The sequence below is a fragment of the Blennius ocellaris genome (genome assembly GCF_963422515.1).
Source record: "Blennius ocellaris genome assembly, chromosome: 4".
In the NCBI taxonomy this organism is placed as follows: Eukaryota; Metazoa; Chordata; class Actinopteri; order Blenniiformes; family Blenniidae; genus Blennius; species Blennius ocellaris.
The window spans coordinates 23,937,976-23,962,596 of record NC_137653.1 but is presented as its reverse complement, the minus strand read 5'-3'; the positions used below and the strand labels follow the sequence as shown (position 1 = coordinate 23,962,596).

The 24,621-nt window shown below is 40.9% G+C and overlaps 1 protein-coding gene across 1 annotated transcript in view; it reads right to left on the bottom strand.

The window, feature by feature from the left end:
* Positions 1-375: 375 nt before the first annotated feature.
* Positions 376-24,621, bottom strand: part of cntn6 (contactin 6) — a gene marked incomplete at both ends in the record, with an annotated part of 83,428 nt that continues 59,182 nt past the window's right edge. Inside the window, 3 exons of the mRNA XM_080494425.1 lie at positions 376-723; positions 2,242-2,354; positions 12,548-12,728. Coding sequence (XP_080350551.1) covers positions 376-723; positions 2,242-2,354; positions 12,548-12,728 — 642 coding nt within the window. The remainder of the gene's footprint in view (positions 724-2,241; positions 2,355-12,547; positions 12,729-24,621) is intronic.

Here is a 24,621-nt window from a genome sequence, read left to right as displayed (position 1 = left end):
TGCATTTAATGGGGGGGGGGGGGGTGGTTGCAGGTTTTGGCAGTTTACTGACCAAAAGTAACTGTAATCGTCATCTTTGCACAATGAACATACAAAATATGCAGCACTCGCAATTGTGATTTTGAAAAATCGTTTACCATCTTAGTACATTATTGAACACAATTATTAAATTAGTTGCAGTTATCACATATTTGTCTGTTCCAGGGATCAAGATAGATTCAAATTGGCATTTTCAAGAAAACCAAAAAAAAATAAACGAACATGAAAAATAATGCTCCTATAGTGATTTATGTATAACATGATTGGTGTTAAACAAATAATATTGTAGTTATGAATAAATGACAATATCTTAAACTGCTTTCTGATTTTTGGAGATCAGTTTGGAGAACCACAGTTTTCCATGTATATTCTGTCTGCCTTGTTGAAGTTACAGCAAAGCTGATAAACATTATCATCACACAGGGGTTTAGTTACCCACAGTGCACCCGTCCCACTGATGCTCTGCCTAATTCCAGCTGTAATCATTTGCATGCTGCCGAGTGTGTGAAACTTACTGGACATCTTTGGTATGCGGATGGGACCGCTGCTGCTGCCATCACCCCCTTCGGTGAGAGCTTTGATCTCGATGAGGTAGTCTTCGCCGGAAGGTATTTGCAGCTCTATGCTGGTCTTATTGGTTTCCAGTACAGCGGTCCTGCCCTGCCAGTTCTGGCGATAAACCACCTGTAGGCGAACATGACAAATTAAACCACTTCAACCTCAGAGCAGATGGATTTATGTCTTAATTCAATGTATTTCGTCAATGGTGGAGGAATACAGTAGAGGAAAGGAGGAAGCAGCCAAGATTTGGGGTATATAGTAGGGCTTAGGGTTATCGTGCATCAGTTCCAATACTGCATGGACTACTCGCACTCGTGAAAGTTCTCAAATACAGTACAACCTGCAGAATTTTACCAGTGGTACCAGCAACGCCGCCCGCAGGTAGATAAGAGAGGATGAGCAATGTGAGTGAGTTAAAGATTATTTGATATTAATTAGAATGATAAAAGTAAGACAGACTGTAAATCAAGTTCTGCCAGAATATCAAGAGGAGGCGGAAACTAGTTTGTACACCAGCAACTTCATCACCAGAGACATTTAAACCAGCAAGAGTTAGCACTATGTCACTCTTGAGGGATATCTGCTCAGCACATAACTCCAAACCGTGCTACATGCTACATGCTAAAGCGTTTCAGGGTTTACACATCAATGATGCTACATGCTAATGTGTTTCAGGGCTCACACGTGTGGCCCATCTCAATCCAAGCTGTGCTACATGATGCTAAAGAGTTTCACGGCTCACACATCAGCAACGCTACATGCTACAAATTATGAAAGTATGACACTCATAAACAGTGCGCTGAAGCATGTGGTGGCACGTAGTTAACTCTGTCTACGGTCTCCAGTACATATAGCGTAGTGCGGAGCTCGATGCAGTTTCTTTTAACGCATTCTAAAATGGTTTGAAAGATGAATTGATGTGTTGTTTGAAAATATACCTGATATACCTTTTGGTTATTATGACTTAACGTAGAGGAACGCAAGCATTTCAAAACAGAACATCCCCACCCCCCCCACACCCCCACCCCCGAGGTTTTAGTGTAATTTCAGGTACATCAAACCGCGGTCAAATATTTGTATTGTGTACTTCAGATGAAACAGGCGAAGCACAGAAATCTGAACCGTGCAAAATCAGTTTCGTAACTTGGAAGAACATATTTGTGAAACGTTCACTCTTAATTCAGTGTCGCCTTTGCCAAATTAATAAACCAGTCATGTCTACATGCGCCGCATGCTCTCATTCCAGCGGCCCGCTACAAAAGACTTATCATTAAATGAGCAGGTCCGCATACCCCTGGAGAATAAAAATATACTTATATATATTTGTAGAAAGCACTATCAAAAACCAGCCTTTCTTTCTTTCCGCACAAAGTATGCAAAGTGGATCAAATATGATTCATGGTTGTAGCGGTTAGAAAAAACAGAATCCCCTCTGTGCCGTGGCGCCTTTCATTTTATCACCTGGAACAGATCTTTTAATTTTGAGAGGCCAGACAGGGCCAATCCATAATGTAACACTGGCATGCTGAGGTCTATCGCTCCACTGCAATGAGAAAGTCATTTATTGGGATGACAGCTGCTGAGGCTGTGTTTGTTTTCTTCAAGTTGTGGACATTCTTGCTATTACGCTGGCAAACTCACCTTGTATCCTGTCACCTCCGACTCATTCTCCATCGCCTTGACGTGTTCCCAATTTAGAAAGATCTTGGAGTTAGTGAGGTTCCATTCGATACTCCCCGGCGGCTGGCTGGGTGCTGCAACATATATAATTATACAGACACAAAAGTTCTCAAATGAGTGCGTGAGCCGGCGTGGTCGAGGGGGCTCTCCGAACCTCCTCGGCCTCAATTTAATCACCCCATGCTTGCATTTTATATGATGTAGTCTTTAACCTTCGGAAACTCGCCGCGCAGATGCGGAGGTCAAGAAAAATAGAGGATGCACGCTCTTTGATTACCCTTTCATTTATGGCTGTGAAAACACTGCTAATAAGGATGAAATGAAAAGTTCACCCTGAAGCAGCAGGAGCAGAAGGCTCCGACGCATAATTGTCCCATGAATCGTTCTGAGTCAGGTATCAAGGCTTTGGCATTCGGCAATGTGAAACGCAAGACCAATGCTAAAAGATGTGCAATTTGGATAAAAATACAACCGCTAGCAGAGAGAGTACCAATAATGATGATGAAGAAAATTATACAGCTGTTATCCGCTCATTTATTCTAAGGCACATCTAGCTTTTATCTCCGTCGAGCCTAAATACATCAGCTTTCATGCTGTCTTAATGACTACATCGCCCGACACTTTTTATGACCTTTTCACAGTTTGTCCTGTACCTGTGGTGAGTATTTCAATATGTAATAGCCACACCAAAAACACATCACATGTGGCCAATTCTTTCAGGCAAAGGAAAAACTAGGGTAATCTAGATCATACAGGAAATAGAGTCATTTTGTCAATTTCTCTGCACAAACATTGTTGTTCCTCTTGTTTTACAACCAAAAAGCAAAAGTGTGCATGCACTTATCAGCAGGAGGCTGTAATTGTTTGTATTGTGAGGTTTGTTACATTAGCTTGAAGAAAGCCCAGAGCAGGAAGTAATGAAAATGGGAAATAATGTCAGCGTTGCGTGGGAATTCGTCACAGTGAGAGGAAAGTGTGTGTCAACCTTTCAAAAGTTCCTGTGATTCAGCCGCAGTCTGTGATTAAATCCATAGTAATCACAAGAGCTTAACCAGGGATTTGACAACCAATCAAAGCATCTTGTTTGGGTTTACATTTTGACAACAACAATGCTGGGAGAAAGTGATAATGCAACCTTTTGAAAAAGGCTCCCAACATGGAACTTTTGGAAAACACTCGGCCTCCGTGGAAATGGGGGAAAATACAATTTTCTGAAAATAATCAGCCCATCACCGTGAGTTTACTTGCCATTGTTAATGTTTATAGCCTATTTTGTTTTGCCTACACGCATGTGTGTGTGATTTCATTACAAAAACAAATAACGGCGTCAAGTTGTGGCCCAGCCTGTACACTTAATCGTTTTCAGCTTTTCTGCCGTTTTGATGGAAACTGACATTGTTTTCAAAATGTTGCCTTGTAAAACACAAAACTTTTCTGAAATGAAAATGCAAAAATGTTGCATTTCCACTTGAAACGCTGCTTTAATCTCCTCTCCTTCTCACCCTCTTTAATGTCTCTGTGTTGTGAACAGCAACTTAGATTCAGATAAAAATCACAGATTGAGAACGATTCACACAGAGATCTAGTGCATTCACATACTGTATGTAGACATATTCCAACTCATAAAAAGACTTTATTTCATACAGTGCACCTTGTCCTTGACACTCTTCAAGAGCTTTATCATTCAATCATTTCCCTCTTTACAGATCCACGGTAAGAGAAGTGCAATGCAAGGTGCGCTGAGCTTTGGCTTCCTGTGTCCTTGCAAGAGAAGCCCTCTGCCATACCGGGAGGAACTCAGTATGAATATCTCATGTTATAGTGACAAAACGTGTTTTATAATAGCATGCATCAGGTTTGTGAAAGCTTTAGCTGTAGCAGGATTCTTCAACAGTCAAAGGTCATTTCATTGTTCACAAAAAAGAATGGAAAACTTTCCAAGAGATTCATGTCAGCAGGATTGGAGGTTCTTAACTTCACAGCATCCAGCTTTCCTGAGATTTCATTGGTTTGCCCACTTGACAGCCCATATAAGATTCTGCACACTGACTTCATTTCTTACATCTCTTACATGAAATACATGTGCTTTCTCTACTGTGGTTGTAATAATCTCAGACAAGAGGCCTTTACAAGGTTCATTCTCTTTGATTTGAAACATTTCTGTTAAGAATTTGAATTGTGGACCCTAACTAATCAGATTAAACACATATCTAAATATTGCAGGGGTGTCAAACACATTTAATTTCAGTAGCCACAAACAGCCCAAGTTCATCTTGAGTGGGCCGGGCCGGTAAAATACTGCCATAATACCTTTGAAAGTAAAACTTTCAACTTTTTCATAGTTGTGGCACCAAGTATACATCATGAAAATGTCTATATTTTGACAACACGAAACAATTATGACTGAAATTCATAGGCAAAGGACATGGCTCTCACAGGACACCACTGGATGAAAACTACCTGGGCGTCGCAGGACAATTTGAGGATAAAGGCTGGACTCTGCAGTCATTTGCACTAATTGTAAGTAAAACTGAGGAGCGATAGTATGCTGAGGCATGTGCTGACCATTTTCTGGATATTGCCAACAATTGGCAAATAAAGGAAAAGCTAACCACACTTGGCACTGACAGTGCTCGTGATATAGTTGCAGCTGTGCGACTCCTTCCATGTATTGAACACCTGCCCTGCTCCGCCCACAGTCTGTAGAGAACAGTAACTGAGTCACTTAGCGACAGTGGATTTGAAAGTGTTCTGGCCAAATGTCACAAGATTGTTGGGCACTTTAAGCATAGTCCATCAAATGCTCCGGAATTAAAGGAGCAGCAAGTTGCACACGGACGAAAGCAAGAATCGCTCGCTCAGGACGTAGCAACAAGGTGGAACTCAATGCTGGAAATGGTGACGCGTATCCGGACAAACAAAGCTCCACTGACCATGACCCTGGTCCAGCAAAACCCCAAGGGTTGTCATGTTAACTGACCAGGAGCTCACCAAATGTCAAAAACCAGAGGAACTGCTTGAACTTTACAGGTAAATTATTTCTTTGCAATCTTTCTCTCAGTTCACCTCGCCGTGTCCCAGGTGTGTGTGCACCAAAGGTGAAGGGAGAGAGGTGTGTGCTTCACTACGTGACGTGATGATGGGAGAGTCACTTGTACAACCACCACTTGCCGAGTCAAGAGAGGAGCCTTCACTAAAGAAGCTAAGGGTGTCCATCTTGCTGGGTTCTTCCGATATAGACTCAGATTCAGAGTAGGAGTCTGTAGAGCACTGCATGGATCGCGACAAAGCAGAGCTGAAAATGGACAAAGACGGGTATCCATTACAGTGGTGGTCGAAGAGAGAAGCAGCACATGCCAGGCTGGCACTCATCGCATGAAAGTACCTGTCAACCCCTGCAACGACATTACCTTGTGTGAGATTGTTCTCACTCTCAGGCCATATCCTTCAAAAGAAGCGAGCTTCTATGTCCCCTAAAAATGTAAACAAACTGATCTGCCTTAGTAACTGGCTGAGTGCAAAAAAAAAAAGCCTCAGCCAACGTGTCTCTTTGGAGTCAAAAACCTTCAATGTTCTGAACTTTCAGCTGCGTCTTTCCTTGTTTTTTGATGTTTGTATTGACTCCTGTACAGTTTTTTGGAAATTCAACAGGCAAAAAGATGGGACCGATTTTTGTTGTACAATGTTGTACCCATTGTTCATTTAAGAAATAATTGCCTTTCAAGCGGATATATGAAAGATTTTTTTTCTTTTTGAGAAGAGAGAAACTGTTCCCCTAAAGTTGAAAGAATGTTAACAAAATGGTATTTGGATTTAAATATACTGTGTGTTGATTCTATCATAGTTCCATGATTTTCCATAAATATATATTGATGACAAGCTTCAGTCATGAGTTGAAAAAAAATGGAATTAATCACAATTAACTACTGACAATTGTGCAATTAATTAGTTAATTTATTTAAATAAATTGACAGCTAATTCATTTTTCTAATTCATCCATATTTCCCTCAAGACTGACGCCAAATATGACAAAACCTTTACAAGTATTGGTTGGCACACCGAACAATTACTTCTGGAAATGACTATCATCTCAAGATGAAGCCAATTTTAATGAAACCTTCTGGTGCAGAATATAGTGAAATGTCCAAAAGCCTTCTTCTATTGCTGTTACATTATGCATGTTTTTTTCAGACTCAACCTGCCAGTAGGGCTTTGAGGCTAGTTTAATAGCAATGAAGTACCTAGCTTTCATGGTAGCATCACCAATGTCTCAGTGTTGTGTTATGCCTGCTACTCTTAAGAAATGTGTTTAAATAATTCAATGGAGCTTCTTTCTCCGCTTTTGGCCCATGGGTCTTGTGTTTGACACCCATGGATTATTGTGTGATGTAAACCTTGCATTCTGATCAGCTTGACCTGATCTGATTGGAATTAAGCTGAGGGGAGGTGGTGTAAACCGGTTCAGGATTAAATCAGAATCTATTTCAATGACAAATGAGATTGCAAATGTCCGTCATACAACATTTCTGAAGACTATGCTGCCACAACAAACAAACAAACAAACCAAAAAAAAAAATGCTGTGTCTTCATCTCTTCTAATTCATCTCTTCTGGTTCCAAAAGACACACAAGTCAATCAGCTACTTTAACAAATTCAAACAAAGTGTAGTGCAAAGCATTATGGGATTAACCCACTGAGGATAGGGATGACATTTTCTGTGCAGACTACCCGCGCACATCGATTTGATCACTTTATTCAGTACACATGTAAAAAAGATGATCTGCTCTCTCAATTGCATTGAATTGACTGAAATTCAAGTGAAAATTTGGCTGCTGAATTATAACAAGCTTGATAGAATCGACATCATCTGAGAGTGGAATCAGGTTTTTTTTTCCTTTTTAAAAAAACTGTGCTCTGAAAGTGCATATAAAGCTCAACAATGGTTTGTGACCTTTCCTGTTGTCACTGCTTGTTGAATGGTTCGGAATATTTTTAAGTCTGGCGGACAAAATACTTCCAAGTTTGACATTTTATGTGAAAAAGGCGGCAGGTATAAAAGGTTCACCCTGATGTTACATTCACATTTGGAAAACGACAGAGTTTCTGGGTCGCTCCGACCTGCTGCTTCTTTGACAGGCTTCAAACATTTCCCTACTTGTTTTGTTTTAAAATGGCAAATCCTCACTACTTGTCCAAAGAGGGAATTTAACACAAATTTGATGTCTAAAGTTGAGTGATTTCTCCACCCACCAGAATACTTATATTTATTTAGTTAGTTATTTTGTATTTGTTTCTGTCATGTTTTACTTAAGAAGTGGCTTCATAAGTTTGAAGAAATCAAGAAAGCGATTTAAGAGCTCAGAATAAATGTATCTATTTTAATTTTGATGTCAAATGACCATTTGAATATCTTAAAGAGCTGCTGCTATAAGACATTGGAGTGGTTAATGTTTATTAAATAACTCATCCTGTGTTGGACTGGCGACTTGTCCAGGGTGTACCTGGGATGGATGGTTGAATGGATGGATGGATGGCTGGTTTTGCCAGTTATGTCACTTATCTTTAACTTTCTTTTAAATAAGTGATTAAACTCTTCAGAAGCTAATAAGACTATATGTCTAAACATTGCAACACTGATGCTGTGGGCAGTAAATGATGAATGATGAAGGTTCTTCTAGGCGTCTCCAAAATGTAGTGGTAGCCTTCTCACCTCACAGCCAAAGTATCCCACAAAATTCAGCTCACTACCATCCGAATTAAATGATTTCTGAACAAATAAGATTCAGAGAAAGTGTTTATTTCCAACAGTCTGGATTATTGTGACAGTGTGTTTACAGGTTTCAATGAAAAATGTGTCAGTCAGTCGCAGCTCACCCAGAGTCCTCACCAACACAAAGAAGGTGGCGCATTACACCTGACCTTCAATCTGCACTATCTGCCTGCGTGTCAAAGGATCCACTTCCAACATCTGACTTCTGCTCAATAGAGCTTGGAAAGGTCTCAGGCCCGAAAACATCTAAGATTTACTCATAGAATATGAAACCTCCAGACTCCTGAGGTCCTCAGGAAGATGCTTACCGAGTGTTTCAGTGTCAGAAGAAACAACGTAAAGCAGCTTTTAGTTCCTCCTCCTCACCTGTGGAACAACAGTCCTGCTGACACAGTTACTTGTTTTAAATCAGGATATTAAAGGTCCCATATTATACTAAATCGACTTTTCTGTGCTTTAAATATCATAAAAGTGCTGTTTGGGGTTCATATGCATCCCCAAAGTGGCTTTTTCATTGATTCCCTCAAGCTTGAGTTCACAGCGATCTTCCTCTGTTCTACCTGGTGGGGGAGCTCAACACCTTGATTCAATTTGATGACGCGGCACCACCTTGCTGATGCGGCACAGAGCTGGAGAAGCCCGCCTCCAGGCAGATTGGCATGTGGAGAAACCAAAACAAGACACGCCCATGAATGTGCCAAGGAGCTCTTCTCTGCGCGCTATCTCAGTCTCTGCTCGCTTCACATTGAATGCTGCTGTTTTTGTTGCTGTCGAAAACTGTTTTCGCCATCATGTCCACTTGGAGAAAATGTGTTTTCGGGTGCAAGTATGTGTCCACACTATTTGGCTTGCCGAAAGAAGAAGCACAGCGGCAAATGTGGCTGGACTTTTTTTCTTTTCCGCAAAGAATGTGTTTGTTTGCGAGCGACACTTCACCAAAGGCTGCTTCCAGAACTACGGTACTTAAACTGGACTTACTCAGAAGCTCATCTTGAAACCTGGTGTTATTCCCACAATAAAAGATGCTAACGAGGCATCAAGATCTGTAAGTACATTGCTACCAAGCGAGCGTGAGCTGCTGGCTATGTCACCGAGGGGGTGGGAGGAGGCGGCTGTGGTCTGGACTGCAGTCTCTGTGTGTGGTGATGTCAGCTCAATCCAAGAAATTTTACAAGTTTTGAGTGCTGTATACTATATCACCCAAATTATTTTCCCACATGTGCATAGGATGGACTGTGAAACATGAAATTTAGCGAAATATGGGTCCTGGGACTTTCCAATAAACAATATATTTCACTTATTTTATCACCTTTATATTAATCAACTAAAAAAAAAGTTTTTACTTTATTTCCTCGTAAAGCACCTTGAATTACCTTGTCTGAATGGTGCTATGTAAATATTGTGTGTGCATGTGTGTGCATGTATTTTCTTCAGGTACTCCACTTTTCTCCAACAGGTCCAAAAACATGCATCAAGGTTCTTAATTGCCTGTCGGTACAGTCGAAGAGGAAACAAGACATTTCTCCTTTGAAGTATACAAACTATACCAAGAATTGGTTCCAAATAAGTTCTTGTTTTCTTATCTTCAACAAGTAGGTAAAAAAAGTTGCTGATTTATAAAAATGAGCAAAAGTTAAACAAAAGTCTCCCTCCAAACTTGTCTTTGAACAAACCTTGAAAAATAGACTTTGTCCTCTATCTGTAAAAAGTCTGCCTGAACAGAAGCATTCATTACAGAGAGAAGCTTGTGTCTCTGCCCACACAACATTGTTTCAGACAGGCATGAAAAATGATGGATCTACTCTTTATTGATTTCTCATTCATCTCATTTGTTTCCAATCAACTATTACAAAGCCAATGTGGTCTGCACCTCCTGTGGCAAAATCAGTCTCCTGCTTTCCGATATTCCAGCTCGGTATACCGGGCGGAAGTGCAAAACCTTGAGCTCTTCAGTCCTCGTGAAGCCAGAAGTGAACTGGTGTTTCTTAAGAGAGGAGGCGGAAGCAGCTGTAAAGTAGGATGACGTGCAGATGTTTCTGTGAGGTGAGAAAAACAGCTGGAGCTGCTTTGATCAGACTTCAGTGAGACTGGTCAAGGGTTTCAAGAGGACTGCAGGAGGCTTGTTACAACAATCACATGGGATTGTGAGCATTTGAAAGCGAATGCATAAATATGTAATATTCACATTTAGTAGAAGGTATCATTATAACTCGCAGTCCCTTCAAAGTGAGCTCCGCTCACCTGGACTTCAAATATTTTCCATCAATTGAAAAAGGCCAAGTCTTCCTCAGAAAGCGAAAGAAACCTTGTCTCCTTCATCCCCTGCTGACTAATTTCCAAGAGTCGATCATAATGAGCCTCCTGACCTACTATGGGAAACAAGAAGGACCTGCAGCATGTGGTGAGGGTCAAAGAGCACATCCTGAGCAAGCCCCGACCCCCTATCACACACATATATGGCTTCATCCAATACAAAAGAAGGCAGGCTTTATTTTAAGACCCGAAACCATCCTGTGCATCGCCCATTCTCTTCACTGCCCCCTGGAAGGAGTGAATAGAGATAGGGAGATCCTTCCCTTTCAGAAAAGTTTTGTGTTTAGCAATGGCAACATTTAGAAAATGGTGTCTGTTTCCATGGAAATGACAGAAACGCTGAAAATGATATAGTTGGCATGTTGGTCAGGAAGTTCTGCTGTTTTTGTAATTAAGTCACTCACTCACACGCACGCACGCACGCACGCACGCACGCACACACACACACACACACACACTTGCAGCGACCAAAATGCTTAAAGATTAAACTGGATTGTTATAGAACTAAAAGGTCCCAGGAGAATATGGACTGGTCGTCATGACACAAAAGAGCTTAAACATGTGCCATGTGCTCATGCCATTATCGTATGAAAGTGATTACAAGGCACAGTTTGGTGACAGTGCATTTGCACCTTAAATTTGTGATAATTTGTCCATATTTCCTGCAAGACGGGCAGAAAATTTGACAATAATTGGTTGGTAAACTGAATTTATTGACTATAATAATGACAAACCGGCCTGAAACATTCTTTGAGAAGAAGGACGTATCCCTTTTTCAGACATGGTAATTGGATATAGGATGTATGTATGAATATGTGTGTAACCTTGAGTATAGATTATCTATATTTTCTTAATGTATTTTCATAAAGTTTAACTTAAATCATTTATATTATCACTAAAGAGTTTATATATGGATTTACAAATAAATAACATTAATAAATATAAAATAAATAAATAAATGCCAAGAAAGAAAAGCACATGAAGTTATGGGCACAATTATGTTGTGGCAGGCACCAGCTATTGGAACCACCACATTAGTGAATTGCACAAGTGAACGTGTTTGGAAATCAACCACGACAGGGATTACGAGAACTCGTATATCACTGAAAATCTGTGAGTGAGAGAGCTCTTGTAATAATGTGCTCAATAAATAAACTGATCCCCCCCCCACTGGTTACTGAATGAAAGCACACCTGTTTATATCGCCTATTGTTAAAATGCTTTGTTACAACACCTCAGAGTGCATCGATAAACACTGCCAATGGGTTGAAGTGCCTTAAATGTTTTGAGTCATACAGGGGAAATATGAGTCACTGAGGCATTGAGTTACATCAAAGCATTTGGTGAATGTGCATGTCAAGTTATTCACCGAAGCTGAATTGGAGTTTATGTGGAAGAGCACAAACTGACAGTTTCATTCAATTATGTCAATCAAATGCTGTACAAGTATTTCGACAGAATTTTGAGAAAAGTTTCAGTAACTTGCTGCACCTTGATTATAACAGCGTGTTATCTCATTAATAAACTCCATGTAAGTGTACCACAGCCTGTATACGGAGCATCCAATGACAGCTGTTTACGCAGCACCAACTCGTAGCATGCTAACAACATAATTTTCAGCATTTCCATGTAAACTGACATCATTTTGAGCAACAGTGGTGGCTTCAAACAGACTTGGGTTTGGGATTTTTGCAGGTTCGAATCCCACAGCTGACAGGTCCCAGGACCCCCCCCCCCCCCCACCCAGTAATGTGGCTGCACCTCCTCATCCAACAGATATGATGGGTACATGCAGAAAAGAGGAATTTCACCAAGCATGATCAGTTTTTTTCAAAACTTCCCTGAGACAAAAACGAGAAAATCATGTTTTCACTTGAAAGGTTGTCATATAAAATGGGGACCAAATCAGACATTTCCAGCCTTGAAAATTGTTCCAAAGAAAATCTCACATGCAACATAGTCAAACAGCTAAATTGATTCTAAAAACCTGTTTAAAAAAAAAGAAAGAAAGAACAATATGACTTTGAAGAATTATGACCCAGTGGATATTTCATTTAGGTGATGGTTTTCTTTAACGTGCAAATTTGACTTCCATATGTTTCACACCCATCGCCTGAGATATGTGTATGGATCCCAGGTTAGGAAGCAGAGGTTGGATTGTTGCATCGTGGTGTGTTCACTCACGTGGTTTCTTGGTGGTGACGTTGAACGGCGGGCTGCAGGGTCCGAGACCGGCGCTGTTCTGGGCTCTGACTGAGATGAGATACAACCTGCTGGCCTTCAGACCGGAGAGCAGAGCCGAGCTGTTGACAACCCTCACCCTGTCCGCGTCACTCTGCTGAGATCCTTCCTCCCAGAACAGAACCTGGAGCAAAGAGACCAGGGTTTACCGCAAACAGCCTTTTATTTTGTGATTCTCAAAGCAATGGAATCAGGTGCTTCTTAAGAACACCGCATTCCAGTGATATACAATGATCGCTGCAGGATGTACAACATTGTCTTGAGTATATAACAAAATGCTCATTCAGGAATATGTTCCTGACATCATTTGTACATTTGCAAGTGAAAGTTGATGCATGTAAACGTGTATATCTATAACAGGCGCTTCAAGGTTGAGGCAACATGTCTCATTTTCTCGGCTGTCAAAGTAAACACTCCCTCAAAGACAAAGTACCCATTCCTTCTCATATTGGCTTGAGGCTACATTTGCATGTAAACTTTAATGAGTGTTTGTGCTTTTTCCTTTTAGCACTGGGTCTAGGTAATTTCCTTTGCTCACCGATCTCTTCAGCTGTCTTTTCATTGGACACAGGCCTTTGAAATGCGTCGTCTAAAAATGTATCCTGCTCGAGAAAGAGATTTGCATGCACAACGTACCAGGTCACAATGTTGTACATTGCTGAAAAAGAACAAAAATACACTGATCGGCCACATCTTTATGACCACCGAGGGCGACCTTGTCCTGACTCATAAACAATAAAGTGATGCGCTGTGTTGAGTAATACAGTGATTCATCTGTTGGATTTAACTGACCAGCTGTAAAAGTGGAAAACTCCGTATTAAAGTGTAGGTATGTGAATACCTTGTCAATACAGTTCTTGTTGAGAATAGAATAGAATACTACTTTATTAATCTTTTACCTAAGTATGGCTCAAACACAGAGAACTGGGGTAGTGATGGACGAGAGGTTAGCGAAGCAGACTTGGGATTGGACGTTTGCAGGTTTGATTCCCATGACAATCCTTGGGCATGACCGTCGACCCCCTATCAGCTCCCCGCAGAACCATTTACCCATTTCTTGGATCCTAGCTCTCGAAATAGGATGGGCAACTGTAAAAAAAAAAGCAACTTCCCCAAAGGAATTAATAAAATATGATGAGTTTAGTTTTAGACTTGTTCATTAATATGTCTCTTTTCTAGTTTCAAAGCGTTTCTTCATACGAGAGTTTGAGTCAAGCAAGTTGAGATCTCCAACACACTACAGGTGTAGGATCTGTGATCAGCTTTAGAAACTGTATATCCCCAGGCAGTCCAAGAAACATTTCAAAACCAGCGAATTGATACAGTATCAAATAAATCAGCAACAGCAAAGGCAGCAGCAGCAGCGGGGGGGGGGGGGGGGGGGGGGGGGCTTAAGGATAAGGGGCTTGTCAGAATCTTCATTCACCCCGAGATCATTTGTGACCCGAACATGAGAGAGGGGGAAACCAGACAGGTGAATGTCAAACAGATGGTGTGAGAGTGGATACTTATTCAATTGACTGCACACAGATTTTCATCTTTCTTGGGAAAGGAAGATTAGCAACATGGCCTGAAAGTGCTGATAACAGATGCATGTAGGGTATTTTTTTTTTTCCACCAGGAGTTTAATTATAGCAGTTTTTCCAGGCACTGGGGGGAAATACCCCAAATACCTGAGCAGATGAGGTTTACAGTTTTTTTTTTTTTTTTTTTACAGCACCTCTGCTAAGAACCTAAACACATGCTAAAAGCAGCAGGGATGAGGGAGAAGGATCAGTGGAGACTCAAGCTGTCGCGTTGCATCTTAAAGTCTTATGATGGCACTGGCAAACAGAGTGCGTCATTCTTCATCTATGAAACAGCAATACTTTTTGCCAGTAAAATACAGTACTGGATGCTGATTTCAAGTGTTTTGTTTTTGTGTGGATTTTTTATTTATTCATATGTTTTCCTACACATATTAAATTGTAGTTTACTGCTTCTTTGCATCTGATAATTAACATTTCAGTCAATAAAGTTGTATCTAATCTAATATGTTTATAGAAAATACATTGTAGTTTATATCCTCATTCATAGTGGACAACATGTATCTATTTTTTCCTGGAATAATCCATTTTTAATGTTATTTTTAGCAAGTCATTTGGGCAACTTGTTATCTGATCAATTAAAGACAGTGGCTAAAAACAATGGCACATCTTTTGTAAGTGCATGTAAACCACTGATGGGGGGGGGGGCTTAGGAAAATCTGGCTTAGGATGCCACAATGGGTCAGACCAGCTCTGCTCTCAAGGGACTTTATGGAGAAAAACCCAACCTCCAGGTTCAAACCCCTCTAAGGGGAATTGACAATGCATAGTCCCATCCAATATTATGTAATTTATGCATTATTATCATTACCTTTGCATGTGCAAATCTAATATTGATGCCTTCATGGCATGCAAAGTATGACCCTCCCATTGATAACCAGCCAGAACCCCAACTGGGAACCACTGAGCTAAATCGAGAACCATATGTGGCGTATTTCCAGTTGTCAATCATCCCAAGCAGCAGCACTCAAATGCTTTCCTACAGAACAAACAAAGTGGCTTGTTCTCCTTTGTGTCAAGTGGCCATAACATGGTTTTGGTGCAACTGTAGTGTGTAAAAGCCTGCAAGTGTCTTTGTTCCATGTGCAAGCCTGAACAATGATCAAGGTTTTATGGAGGATTACTGAGAGATCAGGTTTACACCCTCGATTGCTGTGTCTTCAAACTTCCTGTATCACTGTCACACCTTCAAATGTGGAAAAAAAACAAGCCGTTTCACATCTTTGTTTTGTTGTGTGCAGTCAACGGTAGCATGTTTTTCCAAGCTGGACTTTATATTAATTCTTTGTTCATCATGAAATTCTGTTTGAGGATAATAGATAATTTCTGACTTCCAAGATCTGCTGTTTGTTTTTTTTTTCTTTGTTTAATTTAGCTTTTCTCCATTCTTTCACATTAATTTTCACGTCACTTATTTGTCCTATTTATAATGGCACCTCATTATTGGAATTACTTTTCTTGTATATAATGGAATATGCTAGAAAAAAAATACATGTTCCATATGTCCATTGTCCACATTTAAATAATTCATAACATAATAGCCTCAGTCCACATATTATATTAGCCTGGAAATGTTGTGCTATTCCCAAATCTCGTCTTTGAAGGCTACATTACTTACTTTAGATTCCTGAAGATGTACCATCTGTCATCCGAAAGGCTTCAATGCATTAAACGTCTCAGATAAGAAGTGAAATGTCTTTTTCTAAGAGAAAATTCAGTGCAACTATATCTCGAATGACTCCCGACATGTTGAAGTATTGTTTTATCTTTTCAATGTCACTATTATTTTGCTTATATTGTTTGTTTACTTTTTTATGTTTGACTGATTTGAGGAGGAGAAAAAGGGTTAACCTTAAATAAGGCCCCGTTGACATGACAAAGTTTTCAAGTAAAAACTGAAAACTTTCGCGGCAGTTTGGGTGTCACATAATGGTGCTCAGAGCCACTGGATACACAATTTTTTGAAAATGCTTCCAAAAAGCAACGGTCACAACCCGCCGCACTTGCAAGTGCATGCTGTCTCCGTGTAAAAATGTCGGCAAAATTTGGGGAGCCATACAAGGTGAGTACCGCCTCCATCTGGATTTGAAGCATACAGACACGCCGTAGCACTTTTCGTGCATCAGGAACTTTCGCTGTGTTCGGGCTACGGATTCACTCGCGTGCGCCTTCTACAGCCAATAAGTGTACAACACATGGACTCCATGCTGGTTGAAGCTGCTCTTGCAGCCAGGGTTGCCAGATATGGCAGGTCTCCCCCAATTATGGACCCAAATTCTCTTACCTTTTAACAGCTTATTTTATGCATTTGTGTGTTCTTAAACATATAGTTTGACGGTTTAACATGATTTCTACACAGGTTGAAATTTGGGCTGGTTTGTATTGAAGTGTTGTTTTTACATTGTTTGGGCTGGAAACATCAAGTCATATCTGGCAACCCTGCTTGCAGCATCAGAACCCAGAGTCTCTGCGGTGGAATGGGCGGCATCTGGAGGCAGCAGCAACTGGGACGTTGGGCAGAAAAAGTCACGTTCATCGCACTTGCACGCACTTACAACATGTAAGTGGGTAAAGACACTGTACGTGAGCAGTACGTACAAGTACAGCCTCCATAGTATGGAGATTGTACATTGTAAGCACCTACAACTCACTTACCACATGTGCAACGTACGATACACGCAACCACTCGCAGCCAGGCGTGGCTTACGGGCCACGTACTTACACCTTGCGTTGATGTACTCCCTCCCTGCTCTTGCCACCCCCTCCCCATGTTTTCAGATAAACGTGGCGGCCATGGCCTCCCCCAAAAAACATACAGATTAAAAACACGCAGGGTGGGTTGTGGTTGTGACCGTCGCTAAAGTGGGGATCTCTGAAAACGCTCCAAACGCTGCCACTACACGTTTTCTAGTCACCGTATAAAGAATCCAATTTTGTCACCTGTCCATACGATTCCATTCCATTGTTAATGTTTATAGTGTATGTATAGTGTTCTCTGCCCACATGTGTGTGGTTTTGTTTGTGCAGTTTCTGTGTAAATGATCATCTTTTTCAAAACATTGGAAACAAGAAACTTTACTGAAACGAAAACACACAAAAAAAGGGTTTGCAATTGAAACATCCTAAAGAGTCAGAGTCACTCAAAAGTGAAGATGGACGGATGCTCTGTCATCTCCCCCCGCAAAAAAACTATCCTTAAAAAAAGAGCTTGATGGTCTTATCTGTCTGCAGTTTTGGACATTTAAGCAGCACGATGCAAAGGAAAGACTGAATTTGGGGCTCAAACCTACTGCATGGACTCAGGAACATTTGCAGTAATGATTGTAAACACAGTTCATTATGCAACCCGCACATCCAACTCAATTGAAATAATTCAAATCAGATTCAAAAACATCGCTGTGTTCTTTGTGTCAAAGCTGCGTTTAAAAAGGTCTATGAAGTTCAACTGAACTGTTCTTTTCGGAAACCACTGAGAATGCTCAGTCCAAAACCAGAATTGGATGATATGATAATATATTTGTAACTATTATGTGGGTAACTTAAATATTAAAGAAGGCAACGCCAATGCTGAAAACTCGTTGAAGGTTTCTTTTTGGGAACAGTGCTTCATCACAAATCAGAAAAAAAGTGATTTTCAACGGTAAATATGTTGTAAACATACTTTCAGATTAAAAATAACCTTTGAGAAAATGTCTCACGATAAACATTTGATTTGTTTAATATTTTACTGGAAATAACAGAAGTTAAGGGTATCTTTTTATCCACACACCCCAACCTTTTTGGAAGGTGGAGTTAAAAAGAGAATGAATATACAGCATTTATCTTTCTTTTTGCAACTTCCCTGAAGACATACAAGTGTGTTTGTTTGGCTCTGAAGCTGCAGATTTGTGATCTGCAGCTGAACCAACCTGCCCAGTGCTTATTGTTGCTGTTCTTTGCTCTCTCTTCACCCTCACGGATTGAGGCAGATGTTGCCTCACCTTTGAGTCTGCCTCCGTCTCAGCTTCCTCTCCCTTTAAAAAGGAATTTCTACTCTTCCCCTCTGCCCATGAGATAATGGTTGATGAGTTGTATTTCTCTTCATGCTGAGGTCTCAGGGAATCAGCACAACAAACAATGAAAAAGTATGTGTATGTTTTAAATGAAGATTTGTATCAAATAAATACCTTCAGTATAACCACAGTGTCACTCACTATGGCCCCAATGAATTGAGACTTTTGTTATTTGAGCCAATTGTTCATTGAAAAACGTGATGCACCTGAACACATCACGGATGTATAAGCGGCATTAAGCTCTTTAACCCGTAAAAATCCATAAATTCGCTGCATCCTTGTTTAAGCTGCAGGGTTCCAAGCGTGTGAAAAAATCAGCAGCTTATAGTCAGGAAATTACAGTAGTTTTCAAAACGCTGATGTGTAAACACAAACATTTCCTGAAACAAAAAATACCAAAACGATGCATTTTCACTGGAAACGTTCTAAACGGGGCATGTCGAGTCAGTTAAGGCAATCTTCACCTCCCCTCAATCTAACTTACCTTGTAAAATAACAATAAATGACATATTGAAAGCTTCCAGTCAGAGCAGTTAATAATAAGCTGCTCTGGGCCAACAATCTTTTTGAAGTTTCCATGTTTAAAACCCCTGGAGGGGAACAAAAAGTGGATATTCAATGCTTGGTCATGAGTCCTGTGTTTTAATTCGACTTGTCATGAAAATTCTCTGGATTTGTGCTGTCAGAGAATTATCTGAATTATCTGAAGGCCAAAGCAGTTCCTCTTGCTCTCACGGCTTGGAAGGTGGAAAAAGGCCACAACAATCCACAGAGAGTTAAACTCCTCGTTTGAAAGTAGACACTGAGCTGCATCTGCGTCTGGCTGACTCAGCCTGAGTAGACATATCGCAGTGCTCCTGCTGTTACGGTTCATATAAGTGAGGCAGTGCGATGAGCGGCAGGGTTAGCGAAGTGGGACATCAAGTGAAGGCTGCTATGACAACTCACTATCCTCTCAGCTGGCCATGCTGCCTCCTCCCCCCCAAAAAAATTAATCTTTGAAACTGCTGTTCTAATCAGGGAAACACACCAAACACATACCACGAATGAGACACTACTTCATCAGTGGCTCAGATCGTCTGGGGTGGGACACGTGACTGAAAGGCAACTCGAGTCTGCCACTTTCATGTTGTTTTTTTTTCTTGAAGTCTAACTTTACATTTTAGTGTGTGCTAATTGGCGCAGTTTATTCAGCAGTTGCCTATCGAGTTAAAAGACATCGACATCATTGACACTGCTACCACTGTCCAAATGGTATTTGCTGGCCAGCATGCATGAAGAGCCCTCTGGGGGCCGACATCCTGCTGAGACAGATTGCTGAAGCGATACAAAAGCTTTCTAAGGTCCACGTTCCACAGATGGCCGTTCAGCCTGCAGACATGGGTGGCAAAACTTCAGTTGTACATGAAAACATCCACAGAAATCGGCAGGGTCTCTGAAAATCTACTTCAAAACTTTAAGTCAGAGTTTTTACGAAATGTGTGACATTTCTTTTGGTGTCCAGCCTCACAAAGATTTCCCTGGAGTAATGTGACACTGCTTCTGTTTAGGAAACCACAGTTTCTCATTATGAAAAAGACACTTTGGTTAAAGCACTATGTTCTGGCTGGATCTTGTGAATGGGTGAGGCTTTCAGTTGTTTTGGGGAACCTCTTTAGGATCATTCAACAGAAACTCTCAATCTGAATTTTCCCATTAGCAGCAAGCTGGAACGTGTGGCGCCACACAGCGAGCCCACTTCCTCATCTACAATCTCCAGTGCGCATAGGGCAATGCGCACATAGACACTACGCACTGCTCCCTGCATATCGGAGATGTAGAAATATACTGGGGCCTTCAAGACTAATTAATGTCCAAAGTTTGCATGTTCTCCCTTCACAGGCATCTTTCGATACACAAGTCCAAATATATTGGCTTGATGACTTGATTTCCTGCACGTCTGAATGATTGTGTATGTTTTCTCTGTGATAGAATGAAGACATTTTTCTTGGTGAACCGTGCCTCCACTCAAAGAGAGCTGGTTCAATCGAAAGATTTTTTTAGGGAAGATTGCAGGCAGGCCACATTCTTTCATTATGGAAATATTCTGCGGGAATAAATTCTGAATGAATTTTAACTGCATCTTAAGCAAATACACGAGTTGAGTGAGAACGATAACCTCGAAGGAAAACATTAGGAATCCAGTGTTGATGCAATGTGTTTTAGAAAAATGGCACAGGGACATATTTATCAGTTCGGTTCTGAAAGCTTTTTGAAGCTAAGGTCACCAACTAACAACTAGCAACTAACAACTAAATACATGTGTTTAGGTTCCCAATCATTCCAAGGATTTGACCATCAAAATGACCAAACCTGTTTATTTCTTGGTCCGGCAGCGAATTGGCTTGCTGCGAGAGAGGCTGAGCCTCCCATCAGACTGCACGATACTGTATAAACGGTGCTGGGCTTTATCTTTCACTTTCTCAATGTTTGTCACTACTTCAATTTTTGCACACTATTTCATTAGAGTTAAAATAAACAAGCAATGTATTTAGGGGATATTGACTACTTTGGCAGTCCTGAGCACACAGGGGTTTCTTCATTTGCAAGCCGTGTTTGCACATTGTCGCTATGCTTTTAGGTTCGGAAAGGTTTTACGTTTACACAGCGTTCCCATGGAAACAGCAAAAGTGATGTGGTTGGTGAGCCTGGCCACAAGTTGACATTGTTGGTTGTTTTGGTAATGAAAGCACACGCACTTTTGTGCAGAGAACTCCATGCTATAAACATTAACAATAGGCGTACATGGACATTTGCATGGACAGACAACCAAGTTGGGCTTCTATGATCCTCAACTACAAAACAATCACGCCTCAGGAGAATGTGGACTGGGAGTCATGACACTGTGGTGGTAAGCATTGTTGTTATTGTCCATCTACCCTTGCATGTGCAGAACTATTTACTGCAACCGTGGCGCACATGCACAGTAGCAGTGCTTCAGATGAGTTGCGTTCTCCCCCATTTCCATTGAGATGGAGCACTTTTGAAAGGTTCCACCCCTGGAGCCATTTTCAAAAAGTAGTTTTCTGACCATGTCGTGCAAACTGACACACAAAACGCAATGAAAATTTTGTGATTTCAATTGAAAAAGTTGTATGTGTATATATAAATATATATATTTGTGTGTGTGTGTGACTGTGTGTGTGTGTGTGTGTGTGTGTGTGTGTGTGTGTGTGTGTGTGTGTGTGTGTGTGTGTGTGTGTGTGTGTGTGTGTGTGTGTGTGTGTGTGTGTGTGTGTGTGTGTGTGTGTGTGTGTGTGTGTGTGTGTGTGCGTGTGCTGGACAAGTGACCTGCTCTAAATCATCTGATTGGCCCCCGTGACCTTTCATTGGATCAATGGTAAGGCACTGCAGTTTATAATCTTATGTGCCACTGACTGTGTCGAATGTGACAAATTCATAGATTCCATTCAATAAAATGGATGGAAACAAAACATATATCTCTTAAAGTGGCCACTTCTTGCTCTATAAGAATCCACTATCAACCTCCCAGCATGGCACTGATACGGCGTCAACCCAGGATATATCGTAAAACCATCAGCAGAAGATGTAACATGACTGGATGCAGTCTAAATGTCTTAGCAGAGCACTTTAGCCCAGCACGGATCTCCACCGGTGTTTACAAAATGCAAGGAGCTGAATTTGAAGTGTAAAGAAAACGTGCTGAAAAACACAGTTTTCAGTCTCCTGTGTGGAGCAACATTGAGACGGAGTGATGCCTTCAAAGGTAACACGAGGCTAATGCAGTGATACTGTGGACCAGCGGAGGAATAACAAACCCTGTCTCGAGCAGGGGTGTCAAACATAAGGCCCATGGGTCAAAATCAAGCAAGAGGTTTTGTCACAGTGAGTTTATAAAAACATAGATAATGCAACAGCATTCGGAGAAGTTTTTTGGACTTTTCACTGTATTTTGCACCAGAAGGTTTCATGAAAATTGCTTTTATGCTGAGATTGCAGTCATTTTGGGTCAAAACTGGTTTTGTGAAAATATAAAGTAAAACTAATCATACATTATTAATCCCCTCAGGGGTCAAACGTCATGCTCAGGGAGCCACAGTGGTGACATGTCCACTGTGGGAATCGGACTTGCATTATCTCATGTCTGCTTCTCTGACCTGGAGGCCACCACAGCCCACAGTCCCACAGGAAGAATGTGCAAACATGGCTTGCAAATGAAGAAACCCCCTGTGTGCTCAGGACTGCCAAAGTAGTCAATATCCCCTAAATACATTGCTTGTGGCTGCCATGCGAGGTGCCCTGTCTGTCCACTGGGAACACTTTCGGGTTCAGTGTCTTGCTCAAGGGCACTTCTACATGTGGAGAAGGGGAGATGGGGAATGGAACCTGCTGCTATTTCTATGGATTCATATGTGAAAAGAAGTTACTTACGAAAACTTATAGGAACTCTGCAAAATCCTCTCACTCTGGATTTTTGCACGTTGCTGCTGTTCAACAGTTCAACTGTGCTGCTTCACTTTGACTGTCAGATGAAAAACATTAATGAAAAGAAAAAAAAAACACCTCCGTCTACATCCTGCTCAGTGGAAAACCAGAGACGGGCTCAGTAAATGGTTCGCTGGTGAACACAGCAGAAAGTGTCGCCACTGAAAAACCAGATATTTCCCCCGAGGAGGTGGTGGAGAGGAAGATGGAGCTAAAAACAGAATGAACATAGCACTTACTTTTTGTTCAGTTTGCCATGAACTTACACTGAGCTGCCAGCTCGTCTAACAGCTGCTTAGAGAACCATCACGGCGCACATATCTCCAAAGTTTAACTTCGACAGAAAGAAAGTGACCATTCTAACCTTCACACAGCAGGGATTTATTGCAAATCTGCTGTGCAGGACTGAGCTCAACCTTCCTGAAGTCTGCATAACACCTCACAGAAGCTTTTTCTGGTTGTTTTATGTGGAGAAATGCTCATCTTCCAGATGTCTTGGACCATTTCCAAACATTGTACGATGGGTTTTGAGGTTGTTTTGCTTTCAAATTGTTTTATACATCTTTTGCTTGTTTTCTGTGTATCACATATTCTATGTTGTATTGGTGTCGTTTTGAGCTATTCATAACAAGTTGTTTTGTCTTTTATAGTAACTTTTGAATTTCCTTTGAGCCAATTTCAGATTTCTTATGACTTCTTTTACAGAGCTTTAGCTTCTTCTTTTTTTTTTCTCAATTCACTTTTAATTTAATTGTCAGATCTGTGTGTCGGCCCCGTGTGTATCACCTCGTGTTTCCTATTAACCAATGGCCTTCTCACTCTGTGTCAACCCGTTCAGTTCCACCTGTGTGCTTCCCTTACCTGTGTATTTAAACCGATGTCTCAGTTGTCTTTGTCAGTTCGTCTTGTCAACATGTCTCTTCCCTTGTCACCACGTTACTCGTCTCGTCGCCCTTGTGTCTCCTGCATTTCCTCGTGTTCCCCGGTCTTCAATAAACCTGTTTTTTATGGAACTCTGTGAGACTGCGCTTGGGTCCATCTGCACACCACCTGCTATCCCTGACATTAATATATATCTGTCCAATAACTGTATATCTCTAAGTGGTGTTTTTGACTTCGATTATAAAGCGCTCAATCAAACTTGAATTATTCATGATTTTGTTCTTTTGATAATCTCACTTTGATTATTTCATGTTTCTTTGGAGTCTTTTGATGTATTTTTCAGATGATTCCGGCATCCAGTGTCATTTTTAAGACATTAGTTTTCATTTCTTAAATCTGAAGGTTTGTGCTCCTTTATCTGTTTTTGAGTCCAAGCTTTTTTTTCTTCTCTTTTTTGAATCCAAGTTTTTTTTGTCTCACATTGGTTATAGACTGTGTTTTTGGTGTTTGCTTTTATATTGAATCACTCAAAAAACTTCATTCATTGATCACTTATGAAACTCTCTATGTACTTTACGTCTTGTTTTGGGAGTTTTATTTTTTACCCATGCAAAAAAAGTGTACTTATTATGTATGTATGTATTTTACCAATTTTTCGCAAAAACTAAAACCCACAACCCAAAAACCCAAACTGCATGAAATGTTTCTTCATCCAAGGACCAATCAGTTAGAGTCTGGAACATTGACCGCAAACCATTTCTGAATAAATCCCAAAAAAACTGTGACAACACGTCCCATAGAATGTCGCATGAGGCACCTCATGGAGGAGATCAAAATAGATCAGCGCCCGTTGCCATGGAGATGCACCGGAGGGCTGCAGCTTCCTTTAGCCATCAGCTAGCACACTGCTATCCCCGCCCCCCTTCTCCACTCTCAACCAATCACATGCCAACTTGGTTCGACGGTGCATTCAAGTAACACAACAGTAACACCTAGTTTTTTCTAGTTCGTT